This window comes from Sylvia atricapilla, chromosome 3, assembly GCF_009819655.1.
Source record: "Sylvia atricapilla isolate bSylAtr1 chromosome 3, bSylAtr1.pri, whole genome shotgun sequence".
NCBI classification, from domain to species: Eukaryota; Metazoa; Chordata; class Aves; order Passeriformes; family Sylviidae; genus Sylvia; species Sylvia atricapilla.
The window spans coordinates 23,295,305-23,313,732 of NC_089142.1; the positions used below are offsets into that span (position 1 = coordinate 23,295,305).

Below are 18,428 nucleotides of genomic sequence, written 5' to 3' on the forward strand. Positions count from 1 at the left end.
TATCTTTTCTATGTCAAACCCAGTTACTACCAGGCTACCCTACAAAAATTCCTCAGTATGGGTCAGAAGTCCAGCAGAAGCCCAGAACAGTCCCCAGCTGGCAGAATAAGTACTCTATTTTGGAAGATTTGAACATTGTGTAAATGCATGGTCTACCAAGCATGGGCACGGTGATCCCCAGGTAATGCAGATGTGGCTCCAGTAGGATTGCAGCACATAGCCAGCTGAGTAGGAAAGGAGCATTTGTTCATATCTATCCATGATGGCAGTACTGAATCAAGATTAATCTTGATTAATCTATTCCTAAGATTAATCTATTCCTGTTTTTGAGGTCTTTGATATCAGCATGCACCTGAATGCAAGAGTTGGTTCAGGAGCAGAGACCACAGAGGAGCATTGATGTAACCGCAGTCTCTGTCCTCTCTGCAGTCTCAAATGCTGCCAAGGACAGCAGCAGACTTGGTGGAAAAGAAGTCCCTGATTTAAGGGTCAGGGATGACAGAGTGGTCAAGCAAAGCACTCTGATGGTTTTTGGATTTGCTGAATATGGCCACATCCAGATTTGATTGTTGTTCTCCTTCTACCATTCCTGTTTGACAGAAAACTGTTCTTGCTTGTTCTCTTTTTATTTTGCTTCCAGCACAGCCTTACATAATGTAATTACAAAGCTCCTTTGGAATCTGACGGTAATCATATCGAGGAGGTTGCTGCTATCTATAACTTGGTGTTCTGTAAACTTCCAGAGCAGAAAAGAAAATAAGCTGCTTTTACACATGAATTGTTAAGCCACACCCATGAGTATTCAGGCAGCGGGCATGGGGCCCAGGTGCCACTGAAGTGATCTGGGGCTGGGCAAAGGCAGATTTTAACTAGTGAGTATACCATGCCCTGGCACATCACCTTCCCACTGTGCTCTGCAGACACACTTCCTTGTGCTGTAGATGAGGTAAGTTCAAAGTCTTCTCAAAATGTACCTGCTCGCAATCCTCAAAAACCACTAAGCAGCTGGCTTGGGGAATGATGCCTGACTGCAGCATCCTCTCAGAGGTGAGCACAGGGTATTCATCACTAAATGCCGCCAAAGAATTAAACATAGAAGGGTAGGAGGATTTTCCTCATGTTGCTTATAGCACTCCTAAACTGTGATAAAACATAATCACTCACAATGTGATAAAAGTAATTCGAGTCCACATGAATAGTTTGAACAAGCTATGCATCACTTAAGCCTTGCTGCAAACCTTCAGTGACTGCTCTGTTCTGTTCAGGAAGCTTTACTGACTGTACAAAGCAGGTTAACCAAGCCTCTAGTAACCCTCAGACATTTTCCTCAGCTCTCTGTTCCACTGGCACAGGAAAAGTCTGAAAACAATAGCCCAATTCTGATTTACACCCACTGTGGTGTTGTGAGGAGAGTTTAAATGGAGAGCTGGTTTTCAGTACATTGTTATTTGGATTGTTTAGTCTTTATTGATCTAACTATCTCAACATGGTCAAAGGGCTGATTTATCAAGGCACGAGATAGGCAAGATCAAGGTTTCAAAGATAACTGAAACATACCTTTAGTAGTTCAAATTTCATTGTAAAATATTTAACTTAAATAGCTCATGAATTGTAATTACTTTATATTTTAATAGCAACTTGTATTAGTGTATGTTTCCTCTATTTGGTATCTGTTGTGTTCTAGGAGTCTTTCTAGGACTCTTACTGACTTTATGTGCATTATTACAACTAAAACTACTAATAACCTAAACTTAAAGGAATCTTTTTATTTTCTACTACTAAGAATAGGGGTGAGAAAATGGTTAATCATGTCAACAAAAGCCTGTGAAATTAGCTTCATCAGATGGTGGCTCAGGGCTGATGATGAGGGAGGAGGCAATTTCCTAAGAGCAGATGGTCCAACTTCAGAGAAAAGCAGATGCAAGTCAGATGGTACAAGCCTAAAAGGCAAGGTATAAAACCATACAGGGATCTCTTGCCTTTCATAGTTTAATCTTTCTGCACTGGAGAGCTGCTTAGCCCCTAAATGTTCAATATCTTTCAAGATTTCACTGTGTTCATTATATCCTTCATACTACTTGCATCCGTTTGAATTCCTGGCCTCAATGACATTCTCTAACAATGAGATCCACTGTCTTAGTGTGAAAACGTTGCTTTTATTTGCTTGTATTTTGCTGCTTTTATTTAATTGTGTTATTCAGTTCTATTATAAGATAGGGGAGATGAAAGCCCTTCTCTGTCTCTTTACTGTAATCACATGCTTTTTGTAACTAATTTGTTTGTAATTCACTTCTCACATGCATTTCTCAGCTCTGCTTTTTCCTTTTGTATTCTTTGTATTTTACTCTGTTAGTTATGTTTCCTGATTCTCTCTTGATTACATCTGCATTCTGTAAGAAAACAAGAAACTGCCAAGCATTCTGTCTTCCCCAAAACCTGAAATGAGTATGTGTGCATAACTATTCCAACAGAAAAAGAAACTTGGAGGGAATGGAGGGCACTTTCTCTTCTATCATCAGAACAGCTTTCATCAGTTGCTGGACTTCTATCCACAGAATTTTGACAGATATGAAAGATTGTCACCAGCTTGATTCAAGAAGAAAAATGTTTACAGAAATTAAAAACCTAATGACTTTTCTGAGTTTTGCTCCAGAACAGAGGTGATGAAGTTATTAACAACCTAAACTTTCATTTCAGGTTTATTTCTGCATCCTTAGTCAGTTGTATAGGTTGCACATGTACAACAGTTGTTACATTTCCATAAAAACTCCTAATGAAAAAAGATCAGAAGAAACTGGCGCTATGGTACAAGATACATAAAAAGTGAAGGGAAAGATGAGTGCATTGGGTCAGATACAAACTGTCATGTGGTTTTGTTCTCTTGTTCTCAAGAGGAAGTTCTCAATGCAAGTTTGATACTGGAATAGGAATCTGGTTCATCTTGCCCAGCTACTTAGCAGCACTATAGACCTCAGTGCCCACTTCACAAAGGTCCCTTACACATACATAGGCCTCTTTTCATCAGCCTGCATGGTGAGAGGTTAAACTGAATGGATGTACACAAAGACCTGAACTATTCCTTTACCATAGCATGAATATTGAAAGGTAGCTTTGGTGCACTTGAGAACCCTGCTGAAACTGCCTGTGGTCCTTATACACAAGGTAATAAAGTTGTAAGAATAAAATACAGGACGTACACTCATGTTAGGAAAGTGTTGATGGGGATATGTTTCACTGCTGAAAGTGGAGATTCCTATTCTTCTAAATTGGAATGAGCAGAAAAGACACAAAAATCTTTGGGGCCAAAACATATTCAGTTCAGTTGTCTATTTTGAAGAGGCATCCCTCTTGCTTCAAGTAGAGCCAGGACACTATCCAACTAATAAAGTCTTATTTGGTGTCTTGTAGGGTAAAAATTACCTCCAGACCCTGGAGATACACATTCTCCAGCGTCATCCCTACACTGCCTTCATTTTAGTACCTGCCACTATTAACAAAACAGCAGCATAGCACTAGAAAAACAGTGTGCCTGTTTAATTAAGACATACACACTCCTGTTACATGTCTGTTTTGTTGTGGTATATTTTGGGAAAACGTAGAACAAGATGCTCTGAAAAGTATGAGAGTTACACTGCTCATTTCAAAGCTGTCTCTGTGCAACCCTTTCTGAAAGTCCTCAGAAATAACTGTTCAAATCAGGTTATCAAAGGAATCCAGAAGAGCTGTCTCCCAAATCACCCCTTGACTAACATTCTACAGCAAAACTGTGTGCTGAATAATAGTAAGAGTTAAATAAGATAACTCTGTCCTTGAGAAAGCGAGTGGAAGGATATTCTCTGCTTGAACTAATGTGTATCCAAGTAGGCTGGCCGGGCTGGGGTCGTATGTACTGAACTCTGGCGCCTGAAGGCTGAGTGGTGAGGTGAAGCTCCCTTTCTCTTGCCAGAAAGGCAAACATGCCATTCCATCTTCTCTTGGACAACGTTTCCAGGTGTGAGATTAAATGGCACTGCTGCAGTGTTGAAATTGGTCTGAAATGAAAAGTAGTGCTTGTAGGGTAAGCAACATAAATCTGCAGCATAACTAGAAAATTGTCCCCAGTTCTGTGTTAGGATTAAGTAATGCCTACAACTAGGCGGCTCTTGGGTCAGAGTCAGACATACAATGATGCTGTTTGAAAATTATCACTATACACCACAGTCACATTAGCATTTTCAGATGTCAGTGGCAAGCTGGGAGCTGGCATGTGGCTGATTATCCACGTGTTCTTCAGCTCCTCCTTCTCCGAGTTCCTGCTTCTCACATCAGTAGGAATTTAGGCAAAGTGCATTTAACTAGACTAAATGCTTCTGGTTTATTAATTCCTATGTATGGAATACTGGTTCAGATCACTGAATTTCAACTTTCCTACCTACTGTCACTTCATTTTATTTACTATGAAATGTGCTAATTTTTCTTTTAGCCCTTTGATAAAAAATGTGAAATAGTGAAGTGCCAAGGATCTGGTTTCTCTCTTCATCTACCTAATATGTAGTTGCAGAGAGGCCAGGACCAGGCTCTGCTCATAGTGAAAGTAGAAGAGACAACAGCCACAGGTTGCAGCACGAAAAATTCCAACAGATATCAGCACTGAAACAAAGGCTGGAAGGAGCTGCTGGAAATGTGTGTATATATCCTTTTCTCTGCCCTGCACTCCAAGGTGGCTGGCAGACATGCTTCCAGTTAGGCGCTCAGAGGTTAACCATGCCTTATAAATAAATTGCATTCTGATATTATTTGTTGCCACTGACTCCAAAATTAGTCACATGTTAAAAACGAGCTTAGACGTTTGAAGTTGCTGCCAGGATTTGTCCTTCAGGTCCTCCCCAGGGCGGGTGTAGTGTGCTTTTCGGGCTCCGTGGCCGAGGACGGCTGCGGGATGTATCGCCTCCCTCCAGCCGCCCCACCGAGGGCACCTGCGGGAAGCGCACGGCCCCACCTGGGGGCAGGAAAAGTAATGTCAGGATAATTCCATGCCCAGAGCTCCCGAGCTGTTGAAAGGGAGCCCGGGGACACGCCGAGGAGTTCCATTTCCCCCCAGCAGCAAATAAAACAGCCCGTCCTAGGAGCAAGATTGCGTACGGCATCCTGAGAACTACCCCGCACCAGGAGTCTCCAGGTCCTACACGCCTCTGGAAGGCGAACTTTCTCTCCTGGATCTCAAAGGTGTGGCCAGCACCAGCAGGTCCTACTGATCCCCACTTGGAAACCCGCTGAGGGACCAGCTTTATCAAGCCAGGCACGGCTGTGCGGGGCATTGGCTCCAGACAGGGCTGCGGCGGCTCCGTGAGGGGAGGCCGGGGCGGACACGGCCGGACACAGCTGGACACAGCCGGTTCCGGCCGGACACAGCCGGACACAGCCGGACACAGCCGGTTCCGGCCGGATCCGAGCGCCCACCGCAGGGCGCGGCGGGGCCACGGCCGGGGCGGCGCTGGGGAACGTGTTTAACCGCGGAGGAAACGCTGCACGGCAGTGCCGGGGAAAAGCAGCGGAGAAAGTGCCTTGTGAGCAGACAGAGGGATGGAGGGGAGAAGGCAGAGGAGTCGGGAACGATGGAGGGAGGTTGAGTCTGGGAAGAACAGGAGTGGGAGGAAGGTGTTTAAGGTTTTTTTGGTTTTTGTTGGTGTGTTTTCTTTTTTTTTGTACCAACTATATTAATTTTCCCCAAATCAAGTCTATTTTGCCTATGTAATTGGCAAGTGATACTAAGCATAGGAATATCTATCCAGTGCCTGCTAGAAGCAGTGTTAGGAATCCTAACCTTGAATCTGGCATCTTGCCTTTTTTGTTGTTGTTGTTGTTTTGGTTTGTTTTTGGTTTTGTGTGTGTGTGTTTTGTTAGTGTTGCAATAGTCAGGTGTGAAGAAGTGCCACAAGAAGCATGCAGGAGACTTGAAAACTCCTATGAATATCTGATGCTTCTTTTGCACGTTCAGATGTTCTTAACCAAATAGTAGAGTTCCACTGGAATTAATTGCAATCTAGCAAAACATCAGCAAGCACAATACAAGCATAAGTAAAAATCCCATACAGTCATCAGAAACCATAACTTGTACTAAAGCAAAAATCCTGTACTTGCTAGCAAATCAGTGAGAATTATCCCAGTGTTTTCAATGGAAATGAACCTGTCATTCCATCGGCAGGTTGTTTTAAGCCAGAAAATGGTTGTGTAGGATCACAGCCCTTACCTCCACTAAGCATAATTCACTTGGCTAACAGAATGATGCTCAGGCTGATTGGTACATAAATAGGTCTTACCAGAGCAAAAGTTGAAGAAAACCCCTAGTCCTTCTTGGAGAACACACCAAAGTGCTTTGTGACATGGAGGAATGAAACAAATCCTGAGGCTATTATGCATTAACCAATTTTTAGACAGGAATTATTAGGCTGGCAACGTTGAGAGACGTAAGAGAAACAGCAACAAACATCTGTATATTTCACTTGCTTACTACTGTCTTGAAGGCTAGTAACAGAACTGAAGAGCTCTTATGTGTTGTAAAAACATTACTGAAGTCAGCTAACACCCTAAGTAATTACTGCTAGTGCTTACCAGGACTCAAGGTTGCTCAGTAAAAAAAAGTCCTTCTGTAAAGGACTTAGATTTAAGCTGATTTCATCCCTAGTTTTCCCAGAATATGGAAGATCACAGTAATAGTCTGTAAACCTGCTGCTCTTTACAGGTTACAAAGTAAATTGGCAAACCTGTGTGGGAATATCAAAATAAGAAGGTTATCAGACAGAGTTTAACCCACAGCACTGTGTCACACCATTGTAGCCCTGCCACCACAGCACAAGTAAACATGGCTGTAGATTTTGTATGGAGAAGTCCACACGATGTATAAACACTTCTAAGTGTTGTAATTTCAAAACAAACCAAGAAGATAAGTAAAAAATCATGAAACAAAATGAAGTTCTTATCAACAATTTACTGAAATATCAGGAAATGAACCATCACTTGGGCCAGACCTGGAGCCTTACAGTGTATACTTGCATTAGTAATCTGGAACAGGAGGGTGTTATAAAAAATAATTTCTTAACTGCTTTGGCTCCCATCACAGTGTGATCTTGGAGTGTAAAAACTGGATTCTTTCTGGATGAAATGAAATTGAAAAATGTGCTCCAAGAGTGCACCAAATGCTGTTTAAGTGTCATTCAGCCCACACATTCAGCCACTCTTGAGCTATGCTGAAGTCTTAAACACAGTGTTCATGGCAAGTGCTGCTTCTGCTCACATTCATTGCTGCTGTACCACTATATTTACTAATAGGAATAACCATCAGCTGTTAGGCTTATCACCGACAAGGACTGGCAGAGGCACCAGATGACTCCTACATCTGCATCTTTGCTTGTGAAACTCTTCAATAGCATTACACCACAACTTTACTCATTTTTTGGAGAAAAAGTTCACTTAGCAAAGGAATTATGGTCAACAACTACAGCGTTTTCCAAACTCTTCTATTAAGCTAATCTGAGATTAAAGCAAGGACTGAACTGTAATTGCAATTGACATTACATTAGCTGATATATTACTGTAGGTCAATACAAATTTTGTATATCTGTCAATGAGGGGGAAGTGTCTGTAGCACTGAAAACTTCAATCATGCTGAAGCTGGAGAGTCTGATGAGCTCTCAAGTGTGCAGCTTGTTCATCAAATATCAGATGAGTGTACTTAGTACATCCCAGTGTCAAGTTGCATTTGATTTCTCAACCCACAGCTAACACAGAAATAAACCAGGGCTATTAGAGATTGAGCATAAGTCCTTTCTTGTAAACTATGTCATTCATGTAGAACTATAACAAGTATGAAACACCAAGGTAACATCCTGCAGAGCAGCTTTTCAAAACCTAAGTGCCATTTGTTGAAGTGATTAAAACAATTTTAAATTCCTTTGTCTAGCTGTCTGTGGAAACCACAGAGTTAAAAAAAAGAGGAAAAGAAACAACATTTTGAGTTTGGTTGGTAGTAGATAGGAGCTATATTGGGTTTGTGTGACAGTTTACTATCTTCCCTTCACATCATCTACATTCTTTTGTTTATAAACACTAACAAAATATGCCTTTCCATGAGCCATGTGGGTTAACAACGACCCTCCTCATATCAAATATAAAAAATTTATCCTCCAAGAAAAGTAAAAACGATGTTTGCAAGTCCCAGCTTTCATTCATGAGACAACAGGACAATGTGACTAGATAAAAATTTTATTTGATTGGTACAGGCCCTTTAGATACAGAAATTAAACAAAAACATCATTTGGCAGTCAGTTTATTTCCTAATTCAGTAATAAAATGCATCTTAGTTATAAAGGCACAGCATTGATATTTAGGCAAGTCACTGATGTCCAGTAGAAATGGCAAGAGAAAGACCTCACTCCTACTTTCTTTAAAAACTACTTGTTTGATTTGCCAATAGTGATATTAAAGAAGAATAAAGGCCTACATTGGAAGCAATCATCATATAAAAATCTGATCTGGATCTAGAAAAAAGTCCTCAGAAATAGCACAACATACTGAAGCTATCAGTCAGCAACCACATTTCTCTTTTCTGCTGTTCCACAAAGTCTCTAGGAAGACAGTGTGCTTGATGTCATCTCACTTGCTTAAAATTACCAGAAAAAATCTCGAGATGAATGAAGGAGAAAATAGGCCAGTACTGAAGTGTTATAAAAGATACCTGCCTAGAGTGTTTTTTGTGAGGGCACAAACCCCTGCCATTGAAACACCTCTGGAACACCACCTTCCTCCATGGTATAATTGGCCGTGTGCAATCCAGCAGTTCTCTTGCAGCCAGGCAAACTAATTTGCTTTTACATCATAATACATGCGGAGAACTCTCCTGACAGTCTCTACATATTTATCATCAGGAACAGGTTTCCTCTGGCTTCCTGGCTCCAGAAATTTCTTGATTGTGGGAATGCTGCTTATCCTTGCTTTAAATGCCTAAAAGGCAAGCAGTAAGAACATGGTATTTAAAGAACAGAAAGTAACACAAGAAAAAATTTTACTGATTTGTGTAATAGCCTTTAACAAGCTGTATGTGGAGACAAGACAGGAAATATGGTTTTAACCGTGGATTAATTTTACTCCCAACTCACTTCAACCCTTTTATTTTCCACAGTAACAAATGAGCCCTCTGTCTTGTCTTCATATAAGATGAAGTGTTAACAGTTATCTGTGGTCTCTAATATGTAAATTACACAGATCAGTTCTTGTGATCCACAAAGTATCTTCCACTTAATGGTACCACAGAACTGGTGAGAGTCAAAAAAAGGGAGGATGCATTTCTTCAGATGTGTACAGGGGTTACTCCAGAAAATAGCAGTTTCTCTGGATGAAACATCTTACAAAGCTCTTCCTAAAGCAGGAAAAGCAAGACTACAATGAAAAAGTAACAAATGTTTTGTGGAATTGTTTACACACAACAGACTTTGAAATATCATTTATCACATTTACAGCCATATGAGCATCTTGTTAGTGCAAGGTACCTGTAACTGAGGAAAGCCTGAGAGCACATCTGCCTTCTTCTCTTCTACCATTAAAATGGCTTCAAGAAGATGAACATCTGCCCAGCTAAAATTGTTGCCAACAAGGAAGTCCTGCCCATGATCTTTCAAAACCTAGAAATTTCATAGATGAAAAACACTCAGGTGTGAATAGCCAGCTGAGGGGTCATGTTTTCAAAATGCTCAAGCACACTTTCTTTGGCAAAATCACAGTCTCCTTTTCACCCTTTTCTTCCATGCACCTAGTGGGGAACAGGGGATGTGCCAGCAGTCACTATCATTTTACAGCAGAAATCTAAAATCCCAGGGTCTTTCTTAGCAATCCTTTCTTCCTATAGCTCTAGGTAACCCTGTGAACTAGACTATAGGGTTAGACATATTCTTGGTATTCACACCTTTGAAGTCTAATTTATCTGGATATTTTCTTTCTGGAAATATTTTTACAGCTTCAATGGGAAAATAGTATAACAGAGAGGTGATCAGCCAAAAGCATTGGGACTAAAATGCTACAAGTGGAATATAGGGCAGAATGCACCTAGCAACCACCTATAGGAGACCTGGCAAGGTGAAAAACTGTCTTCTCTTTAGTCTTTAAAATGGAGGAGCTATTCCTGCTAGATCATCCTGTCCATGCATCTTAATTTCCATTGAGAGTATCTCTTGAGTCCTATCCCTCAAATTATCAGTCAGAAAAACACCAAGATTCCAGTATGGCTAGAAGCCAGCAGCAATAGCTGTGTTTTGCTGTGTTTACAAAACCCAAACAAGATGTATTTGAAGTGTTAAACAAAGAAGACAATTAGCACTGCTTTTGCAATGCAAATTATTGTGGTGGGTTGGCCCTGGCAGGGCACCAGGTGCTCATCAAAGCTGCTCTATCACTCCCTTCCTCACCTGGACATGGGGAAGAAAAGAAGTGAAAGGCTTTTAGGCTGACCCACCCCAACTTGTCTGATACTGCTCTGACTCCCCTCCAGCCAAGAGATAGTACGGATGTCCTGGTGTAAAGTACTGCACTGACACTTCTGCTTCTGCCTGTGGTGAAATATCCAGTTTTCTCACTGCTATCCCGCCAGAATCAGGGAAGAAAACGATCCTCCTCCATACCTTTTCATACACTGGGAAATACCTGCTTGTCGCTTTTTGAACTATAACAGCAAGCTGTTTCTCTTTATCCTCCGCTGATAAGAAAGGGAATATCATAATGAAGCCCATAAGGTCATCAGTTCCTCCAATATACGTATCAATCCTTAAAACCACAGCAAACAAAAACCTTAAATAGAACGCACCTTCACAAGCAAATTACCTTGTATTTGTTTTAGGATAGTAAATACTGGATTTCCCAACCCCCTTTTCAGGTTGCAGTGTGATCTGAGAAATGCTTTTTAAGCAATCTAAAACACACCCCCCCATGGAAACTATTTCTTCAATTAAAAAAAACATGTCACGGTGTGAGCCTTACTTGTAGTGATTTTGGCTCTTTACTTGCTTCATTGTGCAGGTTTTAACAGGCCTGCACAGAGGTTCAGAATGTAACTTTGGTGTTACAATCACCAAAGAAACACATAGCACTGCAAGGAGTCATTCCCAATTTAATTGTCTGGATGTATCCCACCTTCAGAATTTTATCCAAAATTCAAGGAGTGCCAAATAGGTAAGTAATGGGGTTGGAATTCTGAAGCATACCAGGTTCTTCATCCAGCTAAATTATCAGTACAGCAGTTCTTCTGACTGTCCCTTTTCCAGAGCTGTGAGAGCAGGTTTTGTACTGTTGATGGACATTTAAAATGCTACATACTAAGACAGCCCAATCATACTTATTTTTTTCTTTACTTCATCAAAGTGAAGAACACAACATCAAAGATGTAATTTCACATGGACATAATTTCACATGAAACCAATAGCTTTTCAATAGCTTCTTGCTGTTCTTTTCCCAGCTCCCAAAGATCTCAACCATGCACTTTTTACAGTGCAGTGGAACATGATAGAACCACATATAATGTCAATGACAGCTCTTATTCTGCAGCCAAAAGTTAGAAACTAACCATTTCTTTCCAGAGTTTTCTGGTTACGAAAGTAGTTCAGCACCTACATGCCAGTCACCTCTCAAATACCTGTGTCAGGCTGTATTAATCTTTCACTAAGGCACAATAAACGCATGACTCGAGTATTTTTATGTGAAAAGTAACTGAGTTAGAAGAAATCAGTTTGCTTGCATCTAACTGTGGCCTCTCAGGCTCACTGCAAGTTGTGCATCACTGAAGCCCACGGGTGATTGTGCACAAGTATGTGTGCAACTATGCAATTAATTCTAGATGCACCTGAACTACTATACTAAATTAAACAAGAGTAATACTGTCACATACAAAGCTCTTTCCTTCAGGTCCTTCCCATAGAGGTTGTACTTTGCTGCAATGTAGCTGAGGATGGCTCTGGTCTGCACCATCCTCATCCCATCGATCTCCACCATGGGCACCTGCTGAAACATCAGGGACCCACCTAAAAGGAAAGACACACACTATTCAACTGATCCAATAACTCCATGTCCGACTTCCTTCTGTCTTCAGAGGAACATTACTTTTATGGTGAGCTTGCTGTGGGTAGTCATTGTATTAAACTGGAGTTCTTCCATGCAAAGAATAAATTACAGTGGTGCAGACAAACTAAACTGAAAAACACAATTATTGTGGATTACCATCCTTTCTTTAAAAAAATTTACTAAAGCTGCAGTCAGGACTGTGTTCAGCAGCTTTTAAAACGAAATTGAAATGCAGTGGAGACAATCACTCTAAACATCTCAAATGAGTAAAAAGTGTTTAGGTTCTAAACAATGTAAAAAAAATTCTGTTCCATCATTCAAAAACTATTTGAAGCAAAAGTTAGACTCACAGATTTCTCTCTTATGACCAATGTTTAAGTTATATCAGGACATAAAATGAAATTTTAGGATACAGATTTTCTGGTTACTGAAGCTCATGGTTAAGTTTGTTGGGACCACGTGAGATGCATAGACAAATGGAGAACAGAAGAATCCAGAGGCCTGGCAAACCCTGCAGGTTGGAAAGATACTCAGTTTACAATTTCATCTGTCCACATATGGAAAAAACAGCCTCTGCAGCTGCTCACAGCTCTCAGCTTTACTCTTCTGTGTGGAAAGGAAGACACATACAGTCTTCAAAGACTTCACACATCTCTAAGTCTGGCTACACTTTTCTTGAGGTTTCACCTGGATTCACCTTGCAGGAGCTTCTCATACTGGTCTCGGGTTTCCAAAAACTCTTCTTCAAACTGACAAAAGAGAGTGAGGAAGAAGAGGAAATTAGAATCTTTTCACATTTCTAGAAGAGATAAACTTTTAAAGCACCATAAAAGGAAAATAATATACATCACAGTTTTTTCCATTTCAGATATAGCTCTAAGGGAGAACACACCAAGGACAGAAGTGGATATTCAATATCTCCTGGACTGTCACACTTGATAAATGCTGCTAAGGGCAACTGTACCAGAAGAACAGGCAGTAAGAACTGGAGTGAGGATGGTTTGTTTTGTATTAAACAGGCAGTGTAATGTGAAACAATGAACAGTACAATCTAGGCTGTCATTAAGATGCTTTCAGGAATGTGGAAAAAAATCTGCTGTGCAATATTTTGATTTGGGAGCTAGACAGGAACAAATTCTTTGGAAGTTAAAACAAGGCTTTTACAAAATAATATACAAGTAGCAAGCCCTGCAGGAAGTTTAGCAGAGATGCATGTTTCAGGCACCTGAAAATTAATTATTCACAAGATGAGAAACAAAAAGATACAGAATTGCTGGTGATAAGATGGATGTAGTTGCATTCAATATGCTTGAGGATGGCCAGTCCAATCAGTGTTACTTATGGAAAAACTAAGTTCAAGATTGACACCAGTTAGACATGTATGTGTTTGCATGTGCAATACATGTTTGTGATCAATGCAGGACATGGAGACTAGAAAATGGTTGATGTACCAATCCCTAAATGCCTTGCTCAGTCAGCCTCTCTCATAACATCTGTGCCACTCATGTTAGTAATTAAGATTTGCTGTACTGGGGAAACCCCAGAAGATCAGGCATACTAACATACTGCCAATGTTCAACCACAGCAAGTGTGGTCTAAAATTCAGAACCCAGTTTTCTGCTGGTGAGAATGATTAGAAGCTGCTAAAAGAATATTCCAAGGAAAAAAATGTAGCAACTGGTACTCATCAATAGCTTTTTTTAAACTTACTTAAAAAAGAGAGAGAGAGGGACTTAAAACATAGGAACAAGTGAGGGAGGGAAGCAGACACTTCTCTCTTCTGCAAGACCTTCAAAAAAAGACTGGTGGTAGTTTTAAAAAACTTGTATTCCTTGGCTTAGTACACAAGTAACTGTATGTACTCTAGCAGCTTATTGTGTAAAAGAGGACACTCAGAGCAAATACTAGTCCTTTGTGTCCTCAAACTGTATTACCAGTTTACCACCAAGATGGACAGCAAATGAAAAGGTAAACTATGTAACACCAGAAAAAATGGAAGTGGTATCTTCTTTCTCTGTTTTACAAAAGTATTTTTCCTCCTGCACCAAGATTTCTCATTTCCCTACACATGTGGGTCACTTTGCTCACTTCACCCTGCTGAGTTTCATCTAAAGGATGCAAGACACAACATATTTTGTGTTACAGCTTATTATGGAGGATGCAGCCATCAGAGTGAAAGATAAAACAAAAATCTCTGTGTGAAAGACTACAGAAAGTAAATTGCTGTTTTACTGGGCACAGATAACACTCGTTATGTGAGGAACACATCTATTAGTTCAGCACCTCTAGGTCAGTAATCAAGTGCTTAATTAAGGATTACACATTCTTGTCTTAAGCAAGTGTCACTGCTTACAGTGTCACTGCTCAGCAAACGTAACTTGAACCCATGCTTTTCTGTGCCTGAAGTATTTAATTACACTGAACAGCCAGCGCTCATTTACTATTGCATCTTGGGATGCCTTTTCTTTTTTGACTAATAACATGTGATCTGCCTCAAAGACAAGCTTACCAATGTGCAGCTAGAAGTTAAAAACCCTAAAACAAACCTCGACCCCAGCTGCAGCCAACAACCAACGAATTGATTCCATCTTGCCTCTTCCATCAAAGTAGTAAAGTTTCGGTTTTCCAGACATGACTTCAAACTTTTTATTACCTACAAGAGTTACAAGAGATAGTAAGTTAATAATGGTACAAAAATCTGATGGCAGCTGGAATAATGGTTCACAGATCAATCACACAACAAACATTTAAGTTAATTTTTAACTAAATATTTTAGCAAAGTTTCAGTCTAAACTGATTTGATTTTACTGCTACACAGTCAAGTAAAACCATTTCATAGACTTTTCATCCCCCTGAAATTCAGGAAAAGTAAGCATCAAGTTGTAAAGTAGGAGATAATGTAAAAAAAAAAAAACAAAACAAAACATCACCACAAGGAAAATGCTTTGAAAATTATAAAAGAGAAGAGGTAGTGAATTGAGTTTCCAAAACTGGCAGATCTTGTATCAAGGAATGCCAAAAGTATCTAAACATTAATTCTACACATTTAGGTGAAGCATTAGAATGTACTTTTAAGCCTCTCACTTTTTTTCCTAGCTGTGGTGATCCAGCAATCAGTAGAAACTTCAAAAGTATTGCAATATGTGATCTGGCATCAGTAGAAACTTCAGAAGAATGGCCTGTTTCTTTTGTAATAATTCAGATTAAAACACAGAGTTTCAGAGTGTTGCACAACTTGTCCTTCTACAGGCCACATTTCTGTCTATTAATAAACCCCATTGCTCTGCAAAACTCTATAGAGTTTTCAGATGATCAAATGCTGCTTTGCAAGCAGCATTTTAGTTCTTTAAAGACTTCATAAATGAGGCTATTAATTGTTATTTTTTGAATAGACTAGTGTTTAGGCCTCAGCAGGAACTAGGTTCCACTGTAGAGCCATAAGCCAAGAAAGCAATCAAATTTAATCAGACTGGCATTTCACATACAGAACTCCCAAACAGCAAGTCCTTGCTGCAACTGAGAGCTGTTCCCTCTGTAAGGTGATTTACTGTCACTTCAATCCACAGTTCAAGTCATTCTGGAAAAGAGTCTCTTGGCATGTGAACAATAACCTCCAGTTTCCAATGTTCCAAGAGCTTTTTCATAAGCAGAGGGGAAAAAAGACCTTGAGCATGCACAAAGTGATCTGCTTGTTAGCCAACAGGCATGAAAACAGAACACAAAATATGAGACTGCATCAGGCCATGGGAATTCAAACAAGCCAGGCTATTCCACCCCTGCCTGCTCAGGGGCCTCCCTGCTTTTAGGAAAGTCACAGGGAACGCAAACACTGCCAAGCAGTATCTCTATTGCTGATAAATACAGCAATGAATTAGAAACACAAAAAAAGACCGACGAAAAGTATCACTGTGAGCTACACAAAAGAACAGAATGAAACAGAAGCTACTTGTAATACGGCTGCATTCACTAAGAAAGAAGAAAAAAGCCAAAGGTGATTTTAAACTTGCAGTTTAAAGAAACAGAACAGTGACACTAAAGAAACAGAAGAGTGACACTTCTCCTCAGTGCCACTTCCAGAGACCTGCTCTTAGCAGGCCAGTGGACAGGTCATAGGACATAAGCAAGTTACTGATGCCCAACACACATCAATGCAGCAGAGGCAAAAGGAAGGTAGAGGCATGGGGATGCTTATTTTGTAAATTCCGGGGAATCAACAAACTTTGAAATGAGCTGTAGCATTCTAGGTTCCTAGGACTGAGCCTGCTATACAATACTGGAAGAGAAAGTCCAATTTGTGAACTAATATAATGAAAGAGCACCCTGGTGACAGGCAAAGAGTTTCTCCCTTCTCCGCCCTTCACCAAAAAGAGAGAAAGTGGCGATTTGCAGCAAGGAGCCGCAGTTGCTGGTAGATTGCTGTCCATTTCCCTCGGCCTGACACCTCAACAGAAAAAGGGGCCTTGAGATAAAAATTGCTGCGATTTATGAAGGCCATCTGGCATAACAGGGGAATGAGGGAACACGGATATCGATGTAAGAAGCGATCGCTCCCACGCTAGGTGAACACGGACCAGAAGAACATCGGTGAAGAGGACCAGCTGTGCTTCGCACGTCCCGCAGATGCAGGATTCTAGGGCCCGATTTTCCCTGTCTGCATTCACCACCTTGCACTCACAACATCAACCCGGGGGCACGTCCCGTGCTCAGCGTGTGACAGGCAGCAGCCCCCGGGGCCATCGGCTCCCAGCCCTGCCGGGGACAAGCTCCTGGCAGACGCGAGATGACGGGCGGTCCGTGTTGTGACACGGAGAGCCCGTGACCGGGAGAGCGGACCCACGGCTCAGGCCTGAGCCCGCCACAGACTCCCGGCTCCCCGCATCACCTGAGCCAAACGAGCCACGGGCACCGTTCGGCGGGGGAAACAGGAAGAGAGAAATCCCAGGGGCCCGCATTACTCACACACACGGGAAGGTTAAAGCGCTGGTGCCGAGCGAGCGCAGCACGCCCCAAGGCAGAGCCCTCCCAGCGGCCCCGCCTGCAGCCGCGATCAGCGCTCCCCGCCCAGCCCACGGGACGGCCACCAGCGGAGCAGCCGCCAATGGGAAGCCGACAATTTGCAAGTTTCGCAAAGCCTTCTGGAAAGACATCTCACCCCAAAGAAATTTACTAAACCTTTTGGACTGGATCAAGAACCGTTTCTCTGGGAAGGTTTTGTTGCTGCAGAGTGATGACTCCAGGCGCTGTGTCCCTGCGTTTTCAGCTGTTGTTGCTAGCCGTGACGCAGAGCGCACCGGCCATAGTGACCTATAAATAACACCCTGAGAGCCTTCGCTGTCTGGATGTGAGGGCGATCTGGCTGCGACATCTGTCACCCCATTGATCGCCAGGGTTGATTCGGCTGATCTGGCTGGCTAGGCGGGTGTCCCCTTCCTCCCTCAACGCTCCATGTGCGTCCCTCCCGAAGCTGCGCGCTCGGTCGAAGAGGACGACCTCCCCGATAGAGACGGTACCGTTCATCGGTCAAGGGTATACGGTAGCTGCGCTCCCCTGCTAGAACCTCCAAACAAGCTCAAGGTCCATTTGTAGGAGAACGTAGGGTAGTCAAGCTTCCAAGACTGCAGACACATCCAAGTGAGGCGCTGCATGGGGCAGTTTGCCATTGTTTTTGTGCCTTACATGATCATTCCTTGCAGCGAGGGGGTGTGAATGCAAATCCTGCCTTTTATTTTACTTGCTCGTTTCTCCAATTTCCCAATCACCCATAAATCTGTGAGCTCCTCACGTGACACAATCACACATTCTCCCCCCCCCTCCACCCTTGCTTCTGCCAAGTAACACTGGAATCCTTGCACATGTAAATGTATGTTTCACCTAGTTCTTCACTTAAACAGCTAAGGCAAGGGCTGGGTTTGTAAGTTATATACTGTCTTCAGCTTCTACTGCCTTGAAAGCCAGGGGAGAAGGCTAAAGAGGTGACACAAGACACTGAGAACGACTTTGAATAGAACAGGAACAGAACAAAATAGAATAATTTCCCTTGGAAGAGACCCACAAAATCTAGGTCAGCTAGCTGTCCTTCTGAAGTGTTATGCATATATAATTCAGTCTTGCAGGTAGTTTCAGAGGACCTGACATCCAAGGAAGCCTAAGTGATCAGTTTTACAGGGAGGTCACAGTATATTGCAGAAATTACATGCTTAGACTCAAACCATGTGGTGAGTAAACATGCAGTGTCCCTCCAAGGCAGCTTATTAAAAAAAATGAACCCAAACTGAAAGAAACCCAACCAAAGACAAACTAAAGTGATCTCATTAAAAATTGAATAAAAGAGCAAGTCAGTCAGTCAG

General features: G+C 41.7%; 1 protein-coding gene across 5 annotated transcripts; it reads right to left on the reverse strand.

Annotated features, from left to right (window-relative positions):
• Positions 1-8,225: 8,225 nt before the first annotated feature.
• Positions 8,226-17,135, reverse strand: LOC136358839 (glutathione S-transferase 3). 5 transcript variants are annotated; one of them, XM_066314914.1, is made up of 7 exons: positions 17,045-17,135; positions 14,628-14,734; positions 12,769-12,830; positions 11,909-12,041; positions 10,650-10,791; positions 9,525-9,656; positions 8,226-8,979 (listed from the first exon to the last, which is right to left on the reverse strand). In XM_066314914.1, exons 2-7 carry the CDS (start codon positions 14,681-14,683, stop codon positions 8,836-8,838), a joined length of 669 nt encoding a protein of 222 aa, XP_066171011.1. In that variant the 5' UTR covers positions 14,684-14,734; positions 17,045-17,135; the 3' UTR covers positions 8,226-8,835. The 5 variants fall into 5 exon arrangements, with proteins under 5 accessions (XP_066171011.1, XP_066171009.1, XP_066171010.1 ...); XM_066314912.1 differs by having other exon boundaries at positions 12,779-12,830; positions 17,045-17,129; XM_066314913.1 differs by having other exon boundaries at positions 12,779-12,830; positions 17,041-17,108.
• Between the last annotated feature and the right edge of the window lie 1,293 nt (positions 17,136-18,428).

Bases quoted from the DNA above. Each gene is read 5' to 3' on its own strand.
- LOC136358839 (XM_066314912.1), bottom strand. From the start codon at position 14,714: ATGTCTGGAAAACCGAAACTTTACTACTTTGATGGAAGAGGCAAGATG. The intron at 12,831-14,627 runs GTTTGTTTTAGG...CTCTTTTGTCAG, and splicing joins TGGCTGCAGCTGGGGTCGAG to TTTGAAGAAGAGTTTTTGGA. The intron at 8,980-9,524 runs GTACCTTGCACT...CTTGCCTTTTAG, and splicing joins CAGGCTTTCCTCAGTTACAG to GCATTTAAAGCAAGGATAAG.